This window comes from Dendropsophus ebraccatus, chromosome 11 (assembly GCF_027789765.1).
Source record: "Dendropsophus ebraccatus isolate aDenEbr1 chromosome 11, aDenEbr1.pat, whole genome shotgun sequence".
In the NCBI taxonomy this organism is placed as follows: Eukaryota; Metazoa; Chordata; class Amphibia; order Anura; family Hylidae; genus Dendropsophus; species Dendropsophus ebraccatus.
In genome coordinates this window covers 35,133,391-35,152,492 of record NC_091464.1, presented here as the reverse complement: position 1 = coordinate 35,152,492, position 19,102 = coordinate 35,133,391, and the positions used below count along the sequence as shown (strand labels likewise).

At 38.8% G+C, this 19,102-nt stretch overlaps 1 protein-coding gene across 1 annotated transcript in view; it reads left to right on the top strand.

Moving 5' to 3' along the window:
- The window catches only part of IL1RAPL1 (interleukin 1 receptor accessory protein like 1), a 1,010,765-nt gene extending 993,249 nt beyond the window's left edge, over positions 1–17,516 (top strand). The window contains exons 9-11 of the mRNA XM_069945578.1: positions 8,206–8,349; positions 16,416–16,586; positions 16,798–17,516. Coding sequence (XP_069801679.1) covers positions 8,206–8,349; positions 16,416–16,586; positions 16,798–17,516 — 1,034 coding nt within the window. The remainder of the gene's footprint in view (positions 1–8,205; positions 8,350–16,415; positions 16,587–16,797) is intronic.
- Positions 17,517–19,102: the final 1,586 nt, after the last annotated feature.

Genomic DNA, 19,102 nt, shown 5'->3' with positions numbered 1-19,102 from the left:
GCCTTATTTTTCAGTCCTGCATATTCCATTGTGCTGCCCATTAATTATAATGTTAGACAGTACAGAAAATAGCTAACCAGTGCCAAGAAAAAGAGCTATGGAAAGCATTTGCTTATTATAATCATGCTGCTTCTTAAAGACTTTTTGTACATTTAAAGGGGTTACATGAGAGTTCAAAAAATGAAGCAGAAAATGTCCTGACAAAGAAAAAAAAAAGTGCTCATCTCTTCGTTCACCTGCCAATTCAGTCCAGATAAAATGAATGGGGAAGCATGGCATATTAGACAGCTTTAGCTGTGCAGGTATAATGGAAATTGTAGTTGTTGGAGGGTTGCAGGTTCCCCATCCTTGATCTAGTATTACTTTAAGGCCACTTTCACACAACGTAAGTTTTCATTAAACAACGTCCATTGTTGCAGGTTTGCATCAACGACCGCTATTTAATGACAGCGGCCGATCATATTAAACTCTATGGAATCCTGTCCGGATTGCATGCAGCTGTACAAAAAATTGAGATGTCAATTTTGTGCGGCGGCTATTTATACATCTGCTACGGATTATTAAATAGCATCCGCACAAAGTTGACAGTGCAGACAATGTAAAGTGTGGCTCCAGCCAGAGTTTACATTGTCTGCAATGGTTAATTGGAATGCGGGCACACCAAAACATGCCTACATTCCAATTCAAAATAAATGAGGTCATCCAGCTTGTACTGCAGTACCTGCCGGGTTGAACTTCCCAGACAGAGGCCGTGTCACAGAACAGCCACTGTCTTACAGCGTGTGAACACGGCCTTAGGCTGGGTTCACACTATGTATATTTGAGGCTGTATTTGGTCCTCATGTCAGGTCCTCATAGCAACCAAAACCAGGAGTGGATTGAAAACACAGAAAGGATCTGTTCACATAATGTTGTAATTGAGTGGATGGACGCCATATAACGGTAAATAACTTCCATTATTTCAATACAACAGCCGTTGTTTTAAAATAACAGCACATATTTGCATTAAATGATGGCCATCCACTCAATTACAACATTATGTGAACAGAGCCTTTCTGTGTTTTCAATCCACTCCTTGTTTTGGTTGCTATACAGCCTCAAATATACATAGTGTGAACATAGCTTAAGGCTGGATTCACACTATGTATATTTGAGGCTGTATGCTTTTTTTGAAGCCAAAGCCAGGAACGGACTATAAGCAGAGAACAGGTTATAAAGAAAAGACTGGGATTTCTCCTCTTTTCAAATCTATTCTTGGCTTTGGCTTCCAAAATCTGTAAGATAAATCTCTCTGTGTAAAGGCACCCTCACATGGTCTGTCAGTATATACAAGCCTTTTCTCATAGGCCGCAGAGGTTTCAACAACATGAAGATGCACCACTAACAAAACAGCTCCATGAAGACCAAGGAGATCTACAAACAAGTCAGGGACACAATTGTTGAGAAGTCAAGGTTGGGTTATAAAAAAAAAAAAAAGTCCAGATCTCTAATGATCCCCCGTAACACCATCATATCAATCATCAGCATATAATAATACATGGCACCACAAAAAAAACAGCCAAGAAAGGGCCACCCACCAAAACTTTAACACCGTGCAAGTTGGACATTAATCGGAGCGGCAGGAAAGAGGTTACACTGAACACAGAGTTCCCAAGCAGAGACTAAAGTATCTGTCCATACGACCACAATCAGCCACACACTCCATAGAGCTGTACTTTATGAAAGAGTGGCCAGAAAAAAAGAATTTACTTATAGCAAAAATAAAAAGGCTTGCTTTGAGTTTTTTAAAAGACATGTGGGAGACTCTCCAAAAGTGTGGAGGAAGGTGCTCTAGTCAGATTAGATAATTTTGCACACTGAAGTTTTCAGTTTTTTTTTTCCTATTTGTTGTTTGCTTCACAATAAAAAAAAAAGAAAACAAAAAGGCAGATTTATGAAGCTGTGCCCCTGGCGTTTGCCACAGGAAAAGGGGTAGAGTTTTCCTTTTTGAGCCCGCAGTGTAGCACGCACAGGTCCCATTGTGCGATTGTTGGTTTTTTTTTAGTAAATATGGTCGACTAAATGGGGGCAGGGCTTTATTTAAGACTGGTATGTGGGTGCACCAGTCTTAATAAATCTCCCCCAAAATGTTCAAAGTTGTAGGTATGTTCTTTGCAGGAAATGATGCAAACCTTCCAAAAAAAATCTATTTTAACTCCTAGTTGTGGGGTAGCAAAAAAAAAAAAAAAAAAAAAACACGAGAAAAAGAGAGAAAAAAAAAGCAAACCACTCTACCATTTTCTGCTATTATATCAATGGCGATGAAATAAGGTCTAAAGTGATCATGATGGATCATAGTGGATCCATAACACCTTTCATATCATCTGTTAAAGCAGCAGCTTTGGCAATGATGTGAACAGATCCTAGAGATTTTCAAGGTCTTAAAGGAAAACTATCAGCAGGTTAGATATTCTGTTTAGGGCAATGAAGATGAACCGTCATCCTTGGTGCTATTTCCTTGCAGTTTTTATTTAAATCCCTAGACTAGTAAGCCGGTTTGATGCAATGAGGGCAGGTCTACCCCAGGGTACACTTACAGATTTAGGGTACGTGCACACTGCGGAATGGCGAAGGATAACCCTTTGTGCATTCCGCAGCTGGCACCCGCTGGCGGACTGATGGAGGCACGCGTCTCCACCCGTGTCATAGACTCCATTCTATGCACGGGCGGATTCCATCGTCCGTCCAAAGAATGAACACGGATGGAGAGCGGAATCCGCCCATGCATAGAATGGAGTCTATGACACGGACGGAGAGACGCGCCTCCATCAGTCCGCCGGTGGGTGCCAGCTGCGGAATGCATAAAGGGTTATCTGTCGCGATTCCGCAGTGTGCACGTACCCTTACAGTGTATGAAGGAAGCGACACCCGAATCCGGCCCCCAGATGCCACCCCCCCCCATCCTCGGAGTTAGTGGGGAGATCGTTGGGGAACTGATCTTCCCACTGCTGGATAAAGGTCACCACCTGTACGGGGATAACTTTTATACCAGCACCCCCTCTTCCGGTCCCTCGCTGCCCGAGCTACTGTACCTTGGGGCACAATCCGAAAATATCAGAAGCCGTAATAGAGCCCTAATATTTAGCAGCCATGGAGCGGACCCAGCGCTTCTGGATATGAAGGACCCCGTATCGCACCAGGACAACATTCTCCAGGTGACGTCCCCCACACTGGAAAACAGGAGACCCCAGAAGAAGTGCAGAGTGTGGGGTAACAGGGGGATGAGGAAGGACACCATTTTCCCGTGTGACACCTGTCCTGATCACCCCGGCCTCTGCATACTGGATCGCTTCAAGGCGCACCACACGTCATTGGGGTTCTACATTATCTAAATTCCTTCCCTTATTCCTATTTCAGGGGTCACATTGATCCAGGGATTATCCTGATCGCCATTATGGAGTCGGGAAGGAATTTTTTCCCTGTGATGAGGCTACTGTTGTCTGCCTCACAAGGTTTTTTTTGCCTTCCTCTAGATCAACACAGGTTGAATTTGATGGACACCTGTAATTTTCAACCTTATAAACCAATAATTGGCCTAATACCCCCAAATAAATTAGAATGGTCCCTTTTCCCCAGCTAAATAGATATGGCCACCATTCCAATTAGAGGATGCCACGATGCAATTACAAAGCCTCTGTGCGGCCAGGACAGTAGAAACCCCCCACAAGTGACCCCATTCTGGAAACTACACCCCATAAGGAATCTAACAAGTGGGGCAACGGGTATATGGCCCCCTAGTGACGGCCACATTTGGGACGTGAAAATGAAAAAAAATTGTATTTTTTATTTTCCTGGCACATGTTCTACATATGTGCCCATCACCAGTGGGGTCCATATGCTCACTGCACCACTTGTTAGATTCCTTATGGGGTGTAGTTTCTAGAATGGGGTCACTTGTGGGGGGTTTCTACTGTCCTGGCAGCACAGGAGCTTTGTAATTGCGACATGGCCTCCATCCTCCATTCCAGCCTCTAAATGGCGCTCTGTCCCTTTGGTGGCTTGCCCTGTGCCCATATGGCACATTATGGCCACATGTGGGGTATTTTCGTGTAGGGGTATTTACCCTACACGTTTTGCTTTTATTTTCTTTTTTAACCCCTTGTGGAAATGGAAAAAAATCAAGGCTAGACCAACATTTAGTGTATTTTTTTTTTTAATTTTAACTCTAAATCATTGATCTTGTCTTGATTTTTTCATTTTCACAAGGGGCTAATAGATAAAAAAAAAACACAATGTGTAGAGCAATTTCCCCTGAGTATGGAAATACCCCACATGTGGATATAAAGCGCCATGCGGGTGCAGGGTAAGCCTCCAAAGGGAAGGTGCGCCATTTAGTTTTTGAAGGCTGGATTTGGATGGAATGGATTTCGAGGGGCCATGTTGCATTCAAAAGGCCCCTGTGTTGCCAAGACAGTTAAAAACCCCCACAAGTGACCCCATTATGGAAACTACACCCCTCAAGGAATGTAACAAGGGGTGTAGTGAGCATATGGACCCCACTGGTGACGGGCTCAAATGTGGAACAATGTGGCGTGAAAATGAAATATTAAATTTTTGTACACTATAATGTTGGTCTAGCCTTGAATTTATCATTTTCACAAGGGGTTAAAAGAGAAGAAAAAACATAAAATGTGTAGAGCAATTTCCCCCAATTCCGTAAATACCCCACATGTGGACATAAAGCGCCATGTGGGTGCAGGGCAAGCCTCCGAAGGGAAGGAGCGCCATTTGGATTTTAGAGGTTGGATTTGGCTAGAATGGATGATGAACGCCATGTCGCATTTACAGAGCCCTCGTGCTGCCAAAACACTGGAAACCCCCCACAAGTGACCCCATTCTCGAAACTGCACCCCTCAAGGAATCTAACAAGGGGTGCAATGAAGATATGGACCCCTTTTTGACGGGCACATTTGTGTCGTGAAAGTAAAAAAATTAAAATTTTCACTTTCATGTCACATTTTTCCACATTTGTGCCCATCACCAGTGGGGTCCATATGCTCACTGAACCCCTTGTTAGATTCCTTGAGGGGTGTAGTTTTCAGAATGGGGTCACTTGTGGGGGGTTTCCAGTGTCTTGGCAGCACGAGGGCTCTGTAAATGCGACATGGCCCTTGAAATCCATTCCAGTGAAATCCAGCTTCCAAAAGCCAATTGGCGCTCCTTCCCTTTGGAGGCTCGTCCTGCGCCCGCTTGGCACTTTATGTCCACACGTGGGGTATTTCCGTACTAGAGAGAAACTGTGCTACATGTTTTGTGTTTTTTTTTTTCCTTTTATCCCTTTGTGAAAATGAAAAATTGAAGGCTAGAACGTTTTAGTGTAAAAAATACTTTAGTCTTTTTTCACGCCATATTGTTCGGAAAATCTGTGAAGCACCTGTGGGGTCCAGATGCTCACCGCACCCCTTGTTACATTCCTTGAGGGGTGTAGTTTTATAAATGGTGTCCCTTTAGGGGTGTTTTTTAGGTTTTGGCACCCCAGAGCCTCTGCCAACCTGAAGTGGTACAGTCAAAAATGACCAAATATAACGGAGCCATTGAAATGCACTAGGCGCTCCTTTATATCTGAGGCTTGTGGTTGCGTCAAATAGCGCAATAGGGCCACATATGGGGTATTTCTATAAACTGCAGAAACGGGGCAATCAATATTGGGGTGCATTTCTCTGGTAATAAGTTTATAATTATGAAAAATATTGGATTACAATAAAATCTCTGCACAGAAAATTAAAATTTTCAAATTTCTTACACAATTAGCTTTTATTTCTGTGACTCCCCTAAAGGGTTAAAAAACTTTCTGGATGTGCTTTTGCAGAGGGGGCTTTCTAACACACAGTCCCCTCAAATACACTTTAAACCTGAACAGTTCCCTAAAAATATCTGATTTTGAAATTTTACTGAAAATTTGGAAATTTGATGCTAATGTTTTACGCTTTCTATTGTCTAAAAAAAATTAAATATAGTTTAATAAATGCCGCCACCATAAAGTAGACATGTTGCTAATGCTATTTAATATATAATTTATGTGGTATAACCATTTTCTGTATAAGCAGAAAAGTTTTAAAGTTGGAAAAATGCATTTTTTCACAATTTTTTACGCTATTTTGGTTTTTTTCATAAAGATTCATTATAAGTATCGACTCCAATTTACAAAAAATGCGAAGTACAATATGTCACGAGAAAACAATCTCAGAATCAGCCGGATAGGTAAAAGCATCTCAAAGTTATTAATGAATAAAGTGACACTGGTCAAATTCATAAAATTTGCTCCGGTCCTTAAGGCCATTTCAGGCCCGGTCCTTAAGGGGTTAACTACAAAATGGAAATTGCACTGAGGATGATGGTAAGAAACGTACCTTCATCCTCAGCACCCCGTGCACAATAGGGATATATTAGCAGGTTAGATTTATATAATATGAAATATTCCTTACTTTTATGCAACTTTTATGAAACAAACAATAATATATTGCATACAGTATGTTGTTAGGTTTCTATGAATGACATAAATGATTAAATTATCATGCTGACAAATAACTGTAGAAACATTACTTTGGATTAACTATCCTGGGGCACTGTATTCATTTACTTTGTATTTCATCCATCATTTAAATCTCTAGTACACACCATAGATGTGCGGTGGAAATTATTGTAGAAATGCTCACAGAATGAGTGTCAGCTATGAAATATTGTACTGATTTCTAATACACAAGTAATAAAGCCTGGGAAAAAGTAAAGATGAATAATAGATCAACAAGGCTGTCATACATATTAACATTTAAGTGAGAATGCAATTCCTGGAGTAACTGCACAATGCATCTTAATTAAATTTATGTGAAGCCGTAATGTCAGTTTCGGAGAGATGGGAAGGTGGAGAAAAATAAAGTGGGTCTGTAAAGAAACCATAAAGTAGATTCTGGACACCTCCCAAATACATTAAAGGATTTTGTAGATAAACTTTGAGAAAGAAACGGCATATTAAGTTATATTTCCTCTGCCAGTCTAGAAAGTATAAAATGACGTGCTTGAGTCTAATGAGCTTGAAAGTGGGTGCTGTATAGTTTTTAATGATGGTTGCCAGTAGAGATTATTAAACATCGGAAAATTACCTAGGCTGAATCCCGGAATTCAAGGCTGTACCCTGGCTGTCTCCTTCCCCACCGACCAGGTTCGAGTTCTATAGACTACCAAACAGACCTCCTTACAAGGAGGAAGTATTTGAGCCCACTACAGATATATTAATCAATAATAAAGTCTATTTGAAGCAATTATTATGAACAGACATGATTAAAAACTATTTCATAAGATATACATACAAAAAGGAGGATTACAACAACCGACAACACAAAAACAAGGAAAGGGAAGCCACACGACACATGCATGAAGAACAAAGAAAATGTAAGGCTTGCTTTGACCAGTTAGTATAAATTACAAAGTGCAAAAGTGCAACATGCAATAAACAGTCATAACTGGCCTGACGAAGGGTGTACCGAAACGGCGTTGGGGTGTTCCAGTGGGTAAGGGAGCCGCACGGCAGACATGCATGGTGGTTGTATTTTGTTCTCTATTTTGTGGTCGACATTGTGATTCTGGTTTTTATCCGAGGTGACTGTCAGTTAATGCTAAGCACTTTTTGCACTTTTGGAATTTACTTCAGCACCCCGGATTATTAAACCGTATTTAATCTTTGCTATTCATTTGACTACATGTGCATGCTTTGCCTTTGTTATGACTGTTTATTGCATGTTGCACTTTTGCACTTTGTAATTTATACTAACTGGTCAAAGCAAGCCTTACATTTTCTTTGTTCTTCATGCATGTGTCGTCTGGCTTCCCTTTCCTTGTGTTTGTCTTGTTGGTTGTTGTAATCCTCCTTTTTGTACAGTATGTATATCTTATGAAATTGTTTTTAATCATGTCTGTTCATAATAATTGCTTCAAATAAACTTTATTATTGATTAATATATCTGTAGTGGGCTCAAATACAGTACTTCCTCCTTGTAAGGAGGTCTGTTTGGTAGTGCATAAGTAATTTAGTATTTTTTGAGCAAAAGGTATTTTTGGTTCATAATCGAGTTCTATAGAACCTAAGATTTTCCGATGTTAGATCATCTCTAGTTGCCAGTACTACAACTCAACAAGTCCACACGATCACACTGTTTTCTTTTTTTGTAGAACTGATGTACACAGTTGAACTCGCTGGAGGTCTTGGAGCCATACTTCTGTTACTTGTATGTCTGGTCACCCTCTACAAGTGCTACAAGATAGAACTCATGCTTTTCTACAGAAATCACTTTGGTACGGAAGAACTTGATGGAGGTAAGGCAAATCATGATCATTTATTGTAAGGAGCATTACCCCAATATGTACAGTTCGTATAAATGCTTCTAAGTGAGAAGAGCCTCTACCATAGTAAAAGAAAAGTTGTTGGCATGGGGTCTTGTATAGGAAAGCTTTTACCACTGGTGTATAGTGTATGGTGATTCCCACTGGTGTATAACTTTCACTTCTGAAAACATGAAAGGGTAAAAAAATTGTCTAAATGGGCACTGGCATATGTTTGATATGTATGTATTTAGACTCTGATTGATAAAACGAGCTAGAAGTACTCTTCTAGCTCTGTGTCGCGTGACTACAACAGAACGCCAATGTAAGACTAAGGGACTGACTCTGTGGAGTGGGGAGAGAAGTTCTCAGCCACACGTTTCACCACTTGTTCTAGCAATCAGTCGGCCCTGAACATTAAAGGGGTAGTGCAGCGCTAAACAATTTTTCACAAAATAACACACATTAATAAGTTATACAACTTTGTAATGTATGTTATGTATGTGAATGGCCCCCTTCATTGTGTTTCCCCCCAGCCATGCTAGACCCGGAAGTGTGGTGCATTATACTCACTGCATCTCGTGTCGACCCCTGTCCGCCATCTTGGGACAATGATGTAGTCTTCGGGGGGCCGGCCGAACCGCTTCATCCGTCCTTCATGCCGGCCCCCCTCTGCGGCGTCAGAACTGTGCTCAGCAACAATTGGCTGAGCACAGTTATGCTCAGCCTATCGCGGCTGAGCTGCTGATGACGCGGCAGAGGGGGGGGCCGGCATGAGGGACAGATGGAGGGACTTCCGGGTCTAGCGTGGGTGGGGGGAAACACGGGAAAAGGGGCCATTCTCATACATAACATACATTACAAAGTTGTATAACTTTGTAATGTGTGTTATTTTGTGAATAATTGGTTAACGCCGCACTACCCCTTTAAGGCTCTTGCACATCAAAAACTTAAATATGAAACGTAATACATTGCCAACTCTTACCTGTCAATCAAACGGTCTGTGGTGCACGGACACCAAGTAGTTCCAGGCTTGAACATTTTATAAGAACTCAGAAAGCACAAACAGCGATCCTTCCAATGAAAACTTCACTTTTATAGTGTCATATAAAAATGTATCTCATCCATAAGACATGAACACAGCAACAGAAACAGATGCATTTTGGCTATGGAGATGACTACGACTAAAGAACTATAGTAAGGCTATGTTCACACTACACAAAAAATATTTCACAACAACAGCAGTATTTGCGGGAATAACATCCGTTATTTGCGCAAATATGGCCGTTATTATGAAATACGGCCATGTTTTTTACGTAGTGTGAACCCAGCCTTAGAGCGCAACACATTCATAAATCTTTATGAATATATCACTATATGTTCACACAACGTCAAAATAAGAGGTAAGGCGTCCGTCTTGTCTATTTAAAAAGACATCCATTTTGCTGTGATTTAATTGATTTCAGTTCAATGCATTGAAGTCAATGGGATGATGGACGTCCAATGCACACAATGTATAAAATGACGGACGTTGTCTGCAGAAACGTCAAAATAATTATCTATTATTGTCTATTATTTCCCCACGTCTTTTGCAAATACCAGACGGTATTTTTTAGTTTTTCACACACAGTATTTCTTTTTTCACCGTTCTATCACTGTTTTTACTATTAAATTCAATTGACTTTTTAATTAAAGGCACATCCAAAGACTATGCTCACACTATGTTTAACAGCATCCGGGCTGCATAGCCGGGCAGCATTCAGCACGTTCCTGCCTCTGTATTCGCTGCAGAAATGTTCTTTTTTTGCAATTGCAATTACAATTACTTCCGGGCATCTTCAGGTGTGCCCGCAAATCAATTAACCATTCACTTCAATGTAAAGTATGGCTGCCCGCCGACTTTACGTTGTGTGAACAGCTGTTACTTCCGAATGCTGTTTGGTGAACAGTGTCCGGTAGTAATAGGCATGTACATTATTCCAATGCCCGTTTTAAAGAACTGGCGTTAAAATAACAATGTGTGTATACATGCATTGACTTCAATGCAATGATGCCCCTGCAATAAAAAACGGATGCTGATTCCATTGTAATCAGCGCCCAATCTTAACTGAAATATAACATTGTGAGAACATAGCCAAAGACACACCCAAAGTCCAATTAATTCACCTAAACTAGAGTAATGTAACACAGCCATTGCACTGTGAGTAAACAGTGAAATTACAAGGTGTACAATTTGTAGAATGAAAAACAAGTACCTGTGTGAACTTGAGTGAACCACATTGAGTGTAATATTCGGGAACAGCTGGGTAAAGATAATCTATGGATAATGAAATTAATTTAGGCTAAGAAAGTTTTTCCTCTGTAGCCGTACCACACTGTTCTTATAAGAAATATACATACTGCACCGACAACAATAACTGGGATAATGTTCCTAATTTCTGACAGATTTCTCTTCCTACTGGGCTGATGTATTCTTATTTTCAATTACCATGCTAACATTGTTTTGGTCCTCTAGGTGTAGTTTTAAAGGGTACTAAACAATTAACAGCAAGGCATTGTCTTATGTTTTGCTGTTTGTTTATGTACTTTAATGAGTTATACACAAAAAAAAAAAAAAAAAAAGAAAATTATTCAGTCAAAAGCAAAGTGCCAATTTTCAAAGGATTTAATATACTTTACGTATTTATTATATTTGTAGGTAAAAAAAATAAAAGACTATTAAAAAGTTAGATTAGTACTTGTGCCCCCAGGATAGATTTGTATATTTAAATTATATGCGTGTTCTTTATAAAGTACAGGACTTTCTTAATAACAAAAGTCTGGAAATAGCTGCTGGATGTTGAACATTACAAGATGCAATCAATACAATATCAATAGGAACAGTTGCAACTTAAGAGGCTCATTTCCTCTCTCCCTCAATAAGTGTGTTGTTTCCTATCAACCTTTAGGCATTTATTTTCTATATTGGGAATTATACAGTATTAGGCTATGTTCACACAACATATTTTTTTTGTATTTCTACGGCCGTTGTTGCCGACTGCAACAACGGCTGTAGTAAGTACGAGAAAATACGTTGGCCGGGTGTCTATGGGATCCCGGCCGGAGTGTATACAGATAGTATACGCTCCGGCCTGGGACCCCTAGTGGCGCCGCAAACAACTGACATGTCAGTTTTCTGCGGCCACATGTCAGTTTTATGCGGCCGCAAGCTTCATAGCGTGCAGTGGTGAGTTCTGATGCGGATGCGCCCGCATCAGAACTCTGCGGCTGCAAAAATCATGATGATCTTTTCCGGAATGGCCGTTCCGTGACCCGCTGGGTCACGGAACGGCCAGTCTCTTACGTTGTGTGAACATAGCCTCAAGGTGTAAATTGTTTTTCTCTGTTGCATCCATTCCTGCATTTGACCAAAAATACAGTCAAAACTACTTTGTGTAAAAATAGCCTTACCAAATGCATGATTATTATTATGTTCTTCTATGCGCTGTGTGACATAAGTCCCATTAACGTAAAATGAGAAAAAGATCAGGCACTCATTGACCAATCATTGACCAAACATCAGCTAGAGGAAGTGTTTGTTTGACACAAAACGTGCGTCGCTGAGAGCTGCTTGCCATGCTCCCTCTCCCTGCGTTTTTATGATTTTTCTATGAACAATAAAGAAGAAAATTGACACATTGATGGGTGAGTGCTTGATCTTTTTCTCATTTCACGTATATTGGACAGAGTCTGCTTATCATAGAGCACCACACTGACGTGTATTTAGTGTGTCTATATAGTGACTACTGATATAGGAGCTGTAGTGCCGGGTTGCACCTACTAGTTGGACTATAAGTCCCATTAACATGACACTTTACAAGTGTCACTTCATGGCTATGTTCACATTTTTGTGGCCATTTGACGGGGCATCTTTTAGAATGGCCCTCACTTTAAGGTCAAATAATCATTGTCATGTCATAATGACGGCCATCATTGTGCAAATAACGTCCATCATTATGAATTAATGGCCGTTGTTTTACCTCAAAATGACAGCTGTTCTTAAAGATTTCTGATATGAAGCCGAAAAAGACGATATATGAACATAACATATGTTTTCTCTTATCTTAGTTTATATATATATTTTTTTAATTTGTGCATTATCTGATTTTCAGTAATTTTCTTTAAAATAACTGAGAACACACTTTAGAAATGTCTCCTACCAGCAATTGTGCTTTATGTGAGAGAATGAACAGTGTTAAAAAGAAGTTGGATTACATTAATGTTCCACCTTATCAAAATTCCGAACTCTGGAAGGCGTTACTCAGAAAGCCGCAGTGCTTCTTTACATCACACTGTTGCCCTTTTAACTTGATGGCTGGTAGTGAGTGGTAACAGTACTTTGGTTTGCTGTGCATGTTTAAGAAGCCATCATCCTTTTAGTCTCCTGCTAAGTACATCAGTTGCATGGAGTGAGGTTATCTATATGAGTTCTAGAGAAATGGAATTTAATGGTTTAAGCTCCCGTGGATCTCTAAACACAATAGTACAACTTTTATTTGAAAGTTCAAGGGCGGAATTGTCCAATTTTTAGGCTGGTTAATATTTATAGGAGAAAAATGTGTATGCTTTTACCAAGATGAAATATTGTAATCTATTAAAGAAAGTTATCTTGAAAAAAAAACTCAAGCAGTGATGGGAATTCGATTGGTTAAAAATGTATAAAATATCATTGTGATTATGTTTAATTCATAATATCCTCTTTATCAAACTCAGCCAGAAAATAGTAACAAAAGGAAGCTTTGGTACATAGCTGATTTCAGCAGTAAATATGGAATAAGTTTTGTGCCCAGTAGAATATACAATAAAACTTCAGATTAAGGCTATGTTCTCATAGGCAGATGTCTCATTATGTAGATGGCTGCTAATAAAGATCATGATCATTATGAACAGCCGTCTATATTACAAGATGACTATCTTTGCCCAAAAGGTTACTGAAGTGGGAACAGAGCCATACACAGTTGAAATTCTGTGTAGTAGTCAGTACATAATTTCTTTAGGAAATAAGATTCTCAGACTTCAAGATTGGATTTATTGGCATTTTTACCAAAACAATGAAAAAAATAAGTGGATACACAAATGTAATAAAAGGTAATAATAATGTTGTGCCGCGCTAAAAAGTTACCATATTATAATAAAATGGTTAACTAATTCACATACTATCTTCCATGTATTTGTTAAAACTAAAGTCACTCACCACATTGGTGTACTGGTTGTACTCTGACTTGTAGTCCTCTGTATCAGCCGATACTGCATCTGATAGGTTTTAGTTTCTTTCAAATTCCTTTAAGGTCCACGGAATAGGTTAGGGTTCTCTACGTCCTTTGTAGTTGTTTGTAACTTCTTTGTAAAGTGTGCGCCCCGGCCGGTGGCGCATAAAACGCTTGCTAGGATAATCCTGAACGGAGTCCTCTGTGACGTCACAGTACGGACACAGTACGGACGCAGCTATACGGACACTGGTAACCTACTAACAGCTGTGTCTGTCAGGAGCGCGGTTGTTTTTTATACATTTTTTATATTGGATACACAAATGTGTTTCAAATTCAAATAGTTATATTGACATAAGCAAACTTTTCAAAAGTTGGTTTGGCCGATTCGTAAAACTTTAGCAAAAATTTGGGGTTGGGCTGAGCTACTTCAGTCCGAACAAAAACTTCACCAATAACCAATAACCCATGCATAACACTGTATACGAGCCCTAAAATTGTTAGGTAAGGATGTATCTAAGTACTTTGGGGTTCTTTTTAGGCAAAGTTAATAGTAAAGTTATAGCAACAGGTATGGCTAAGGGTAAACAGGTGACATCCTGGTGGTAGCTCACAGATTGTTCAAAAACACTCTGCTCTAGTAAATTTTTTGTTACAAATCAAAGGGGTTATTGTCTCCAGTTTGGGTGTAGGTTTTCCAACTCAGCTTCATTGAAATGAATGGAGCCTAATTGCTGTCTCTGCATAAAAGTGGCCATCTTTTCTTAACAGTGGACAACCCCTTTAAGAAAAGGTCTATAAGAGGACTCCCTGTGGTTTTATGCTAATAATGGTATCAAAAAAGTAATGACTTTTTACAAGCTATCAAAAATTTTTACATTTTTGGCAGTAGCAACAGAAAAGGAATCCAAGAATACGCACAAAAGTGACACAGAGCCCTTTATGCATTGCCTTTTTAACAACAATGTACGACAAATAAAAACTGACACCGTTGTATTTGCAATTAAAGTGACAAAAACCATCTAGGCACTGTTTTTTTTTACAATAATTAGTGTACCACAAACAAAAATCCTTACACTTAAATTTGTGATTATCCCAATTCACCATAGCACACAATGGAGAGTGCGTCCAGAGCCGCACTTTCCATTGTGTGAGCTGTCAGTGTTGTGCGGCTGTTGTTCAATGAATAGCGGCCGCACAAAATCGACATGTCAGTTTTCTCTGCGGACACTAGGGATCCCGGCCGGAGTGTATACTATGTGTATGCACTCCGGCCGGGATTCCCTTTGACTGCAGTAAAACATAACTTTTGACCATTGTTGCAAATTAGCAGCAACGGCTGTGTTTAATATAAAAGTTATGTTGTGTGAATGTAGCCTAGAAGTGACAGAAACCCCCGTATGAGTTTTGTGTGCCAACATCAGAGCTATATCAGGTTGAAGTTATCTTGGTATATCTGAGCTTCTAGTTATTCTGAATTCTCACACAGAGCAAGATAAAGAAAGGTAACAGCGGACACTGCAGATGTTGCAAGTTGGGAATGATATGTAAGAGCACAAAGGTGGTGGTAAACCATGATGTTGTTGAAATATTGTTTCTTCAGTGGTATTACAAAGCCACCTATGCACTGCTTTTTTCCACCAATTGGGGTTCTACTAAAAAAAAAGTGTCACTGCAATGAAACAGATGTTGCACTAAAAGAACATATGCAGAACATTTGGTGCAGTGCTGTTTTGGCTAAAATAATTCTTGTATTATCTCTGTGTCATTTACTGCTCATTGTCCCTCTCGTACAGTACATCTCATAAACTTGCAATCTCTAAAATGGCTGTTGAAACTATACTCACAAGCTATTACCTAAACTGCCTATTTACCTGGGAGAGCACTTTGCGAGATATTATAGTTTTAGGTCATGTAATCATTCCTCCCTCAACTTTATGCCAAGCGGTGCATCTTATTTTAACATAATTGGCGAAAAAACAAACCACGTGAGGCTTAAATTTGCACCTAAAAGAACTTTAGCAAAGTTCAGACTGAACCAGGGTTCCAAAGTTTCGCTTCCCTCATCTCTAGTCATAATAATTCTATTCATCTTTAATATCATTATATTATTTGAAATTTTTTACATATTATTTCAGCCTCACTTATCTTCCCATTGTTTTCATGAACCTAACAAATTAATAGGCGTTAGGTATTCTTAGGCTAGGTTCACGTCTCTTTTATTTGGCCTCAAAATTTCGAACGTCCAAAAAAAAAATGAAAAAAGACGTGTGAACCTAGCCTTATTATAATTTTTTATAATAACCATGTAAAATAAAACTTGCTTGCCTAATCTTGAGGAATTGCATACATGTTTGTAGAGATGAGCACAACTCAAGCGTGCTCCCTAGGGATGTATCTCTTCAGCCACCTGTAATTTAATGGCATACAGACTTGAGGATGCTCAATTTGCCCCCATCTCTAGTTGTTTGTGAATTATTATAGTGTTTGTTGGATGGAGCTTGCTTTATACTGGATGGAGCTTGCTTTATAGGTTATATTGGGAATATCCAATAGATTGCATTGTGTTATTATTATTATTATTATTATTATTATTATTATTATTATTATCATCTGCAAAGATTATTATAGTAAGCTATGTCATATAGCTGCTAAAACTTAACACTATAATTTGATTTACATTAATTTGGAGACATTTGAAGACAAAATGTTTTGCTTATTTTTATTTACCATTCAGGCTAATTCCTGAACTATTAATGTACTTATTCCTTTGCTTGATTATATTTATATATATATCATACTTTTTTTTTTCAGATAACAAAGACTTTGATGCATATTTGTCATATACAAAAGTAGACCCAGATCAATGGAACCAGGAGACTGGAGAAGAAGAAAGATTTGCACTGGAAATTTTACCTGATATGCTTGAAAAACATTATGGTTATAAACTGTTCATACCTGATAGAGACTTAATTCCAACGGGAAGTAAGTTACAAAAGTTACATGTATTTTGGTCAGAATTATTATTTTAAACTATTCATACCGTTTACCATTTATGCCTATAAAATGTATGTACAGCAAAAGTTAAAGGGTACCGAATGGCTAAAGGATATGCAAGGGTATGACTAAATAATCTCTGGAAAATATGGTTGTCAATGTTTTTGAGTAATTGTAATTTCTTTGCTTTCGTCCTTAGCTTACATTGAAGATGTGGCAAGATGTGTTGACCAAAGTAAAAGGCTTATCATTGTCATGACTCCCACTTATGTTGTAAGAAGAGGTTGGAGTATATTTGAATTAGAAACCAGACTTCGGAATATGTTGATCACTGGAGAAATAAAAGTAATACTGATTGAATGCAGTGAACTACGTGGAATTATGAATTACCAAGAAGTTGAAACCCTGAAACATACAATTAAGCTCCTAACTGTTATCAAATGGCATGGGCCGAAATGCAACAAGTTGAATTCAAAATTCTGGAAACGTTTACAATATGAAATGCCTTTTAAAAGAATAGAACCCATCACACATGAGCAGGTTTTAGATGTCAGCGAGCAGGGACCTTTCGGGGAACTGCAGACGGTCTCAGCGATCTCCATGGCTGCTGCCACTTCTACTGCCCTAGCCACTGCCCATCCTGACATACGTTCTACCTTTCATAACACTTACCATACACAAATGCGGCAGAAACACTATTATAGAAGCTATGAATATGATGTACCTCCTACTGGCACCCTGCCTCTTACCTCAATAGGTAATCAGCATACTTATTGCAACATACCTATGACACTTATTAATGGACAGCGGCCACAAACAAAAACAAACAGGGAGCAGCACCCAGATGAAGCTCACACAAACAGTGCTATCTTGCCACTTTTGCCGAGGGAGACAAGTATATCTAGCGTCATCTGGTGACAGGAATGGTAGGGGCCTGTCAGCCCCACGCTATGTAGTTGGAAGCGGAAAATGCAGTCTGGTGCCTGGAACTTCATCCTTGACTGCTGCTGTTAAACATGCATTACAATCGTAAACAATTGAGGAAAAACAGGGTCTTGTACATATTTTTGCAATTTATTTGTAGCATCAGTGTCTTCCTGTTTTACCCATGTCTCTTGCCATTACATTTTTGACTTTGTTTTATATGTCGATTAAATTTGTCTAGTTAAATTTTTTAAAGAATAGACTGATGTATAGATAGGAAACTTCTTTTTTTCTGCCTTTGCTTTAAGTATAGTTTTAGGGTTTTGTTATTTTTTTCCCCCCTTTTTTAATTTTCCCTTTTTTTTGGAATGCTTGGTCAACCTTCTCGATAAGGAGCAACGTTCAATTATTGGCTTTTTTAGCGTTATACATTAATGATCTTCATTGTCAAAAGAAGAAAGTACAGTATGCAAGATTCAAAGGACTCATTTTTTTAAGATAACCAGCAGAGCTCACTTTTTATTCCTTTTGGCCAGCCGACCTGATGGCAGCATGCTTGGTTACACTTCAAGATGGTCTGATTGTTTAACTTTTAACTAACTTAAATGTCTGTCAAACAACAAGATACCTGGTCTGTATTTATTGCTTTGCAGTAACATAGATCCTAGAACGCAATTTAATGGAAAATGTATTTTTCTTTATCACCATTGAGGGTTTTTTGTTTTTTTAGATACATTTTTGGGAAGGGAGAGGAAATTTATCCAAATTTATTCTTAATATTTTTTCTCTAATTTGTCTTGATATGCTACAGTACTCTAGCCTAAAGCTACATGCATCGTTGAAGTTATTTTTGTATGGTGGAATCCATACCAAAGCTGAGGAAGACCTTGTTACTATCACAGACTCCTGTAACACTTTTCAAATTGATTTTGCCTTATTGTTTTTCATTTCTCAAGAAATATAACTTTATCAGCTTAAAGGCAATTTAAATTAGAACTCAGGAGGTAATGAACACCAGATGTGATCGCCAACATGCATAAGCCTTTCCAACAGATTTGTTGTTTATAAAATTTAATCAGACCTAAAATGTTAAACTCATTTTATTGAATAAAGAAAAATGTTTATTTTTAAGAAAAAAAAAGGCTTCTATGTTTGAGAGGTGGCAAATGTGTGTTTACAATTATTTCCAGGAATGTGTATGGTGTATAGTGCTTTGACATCACTTCTCATATATCCACAGTTGTGTCTTAAGGAATTTACAAAATTTACTTTTTTATTTAAAAATAAAATTATTAGAAAAAAATAGAGATAGCAAGAGCTTTGGGACAAATTATCATGAAGATGATGATAAAATACTGGTAACGGAAATTTATTTGGCAGAGGTAACAGTTTCTAGTGACATGTCTTATGATGTGGTACAGACAAGCACATTCAAACCATTAAGAATCATGACTATTTACAGGGATATCGTAAGTGTGGCCAAACACAAACCTTACCACTTGTCCCTTGAATCTTGCTGTTTGAAAAAAATGTATGCAGCCACAGGGCTGCCTGGAAAACATGGATACAACCATGGGTCT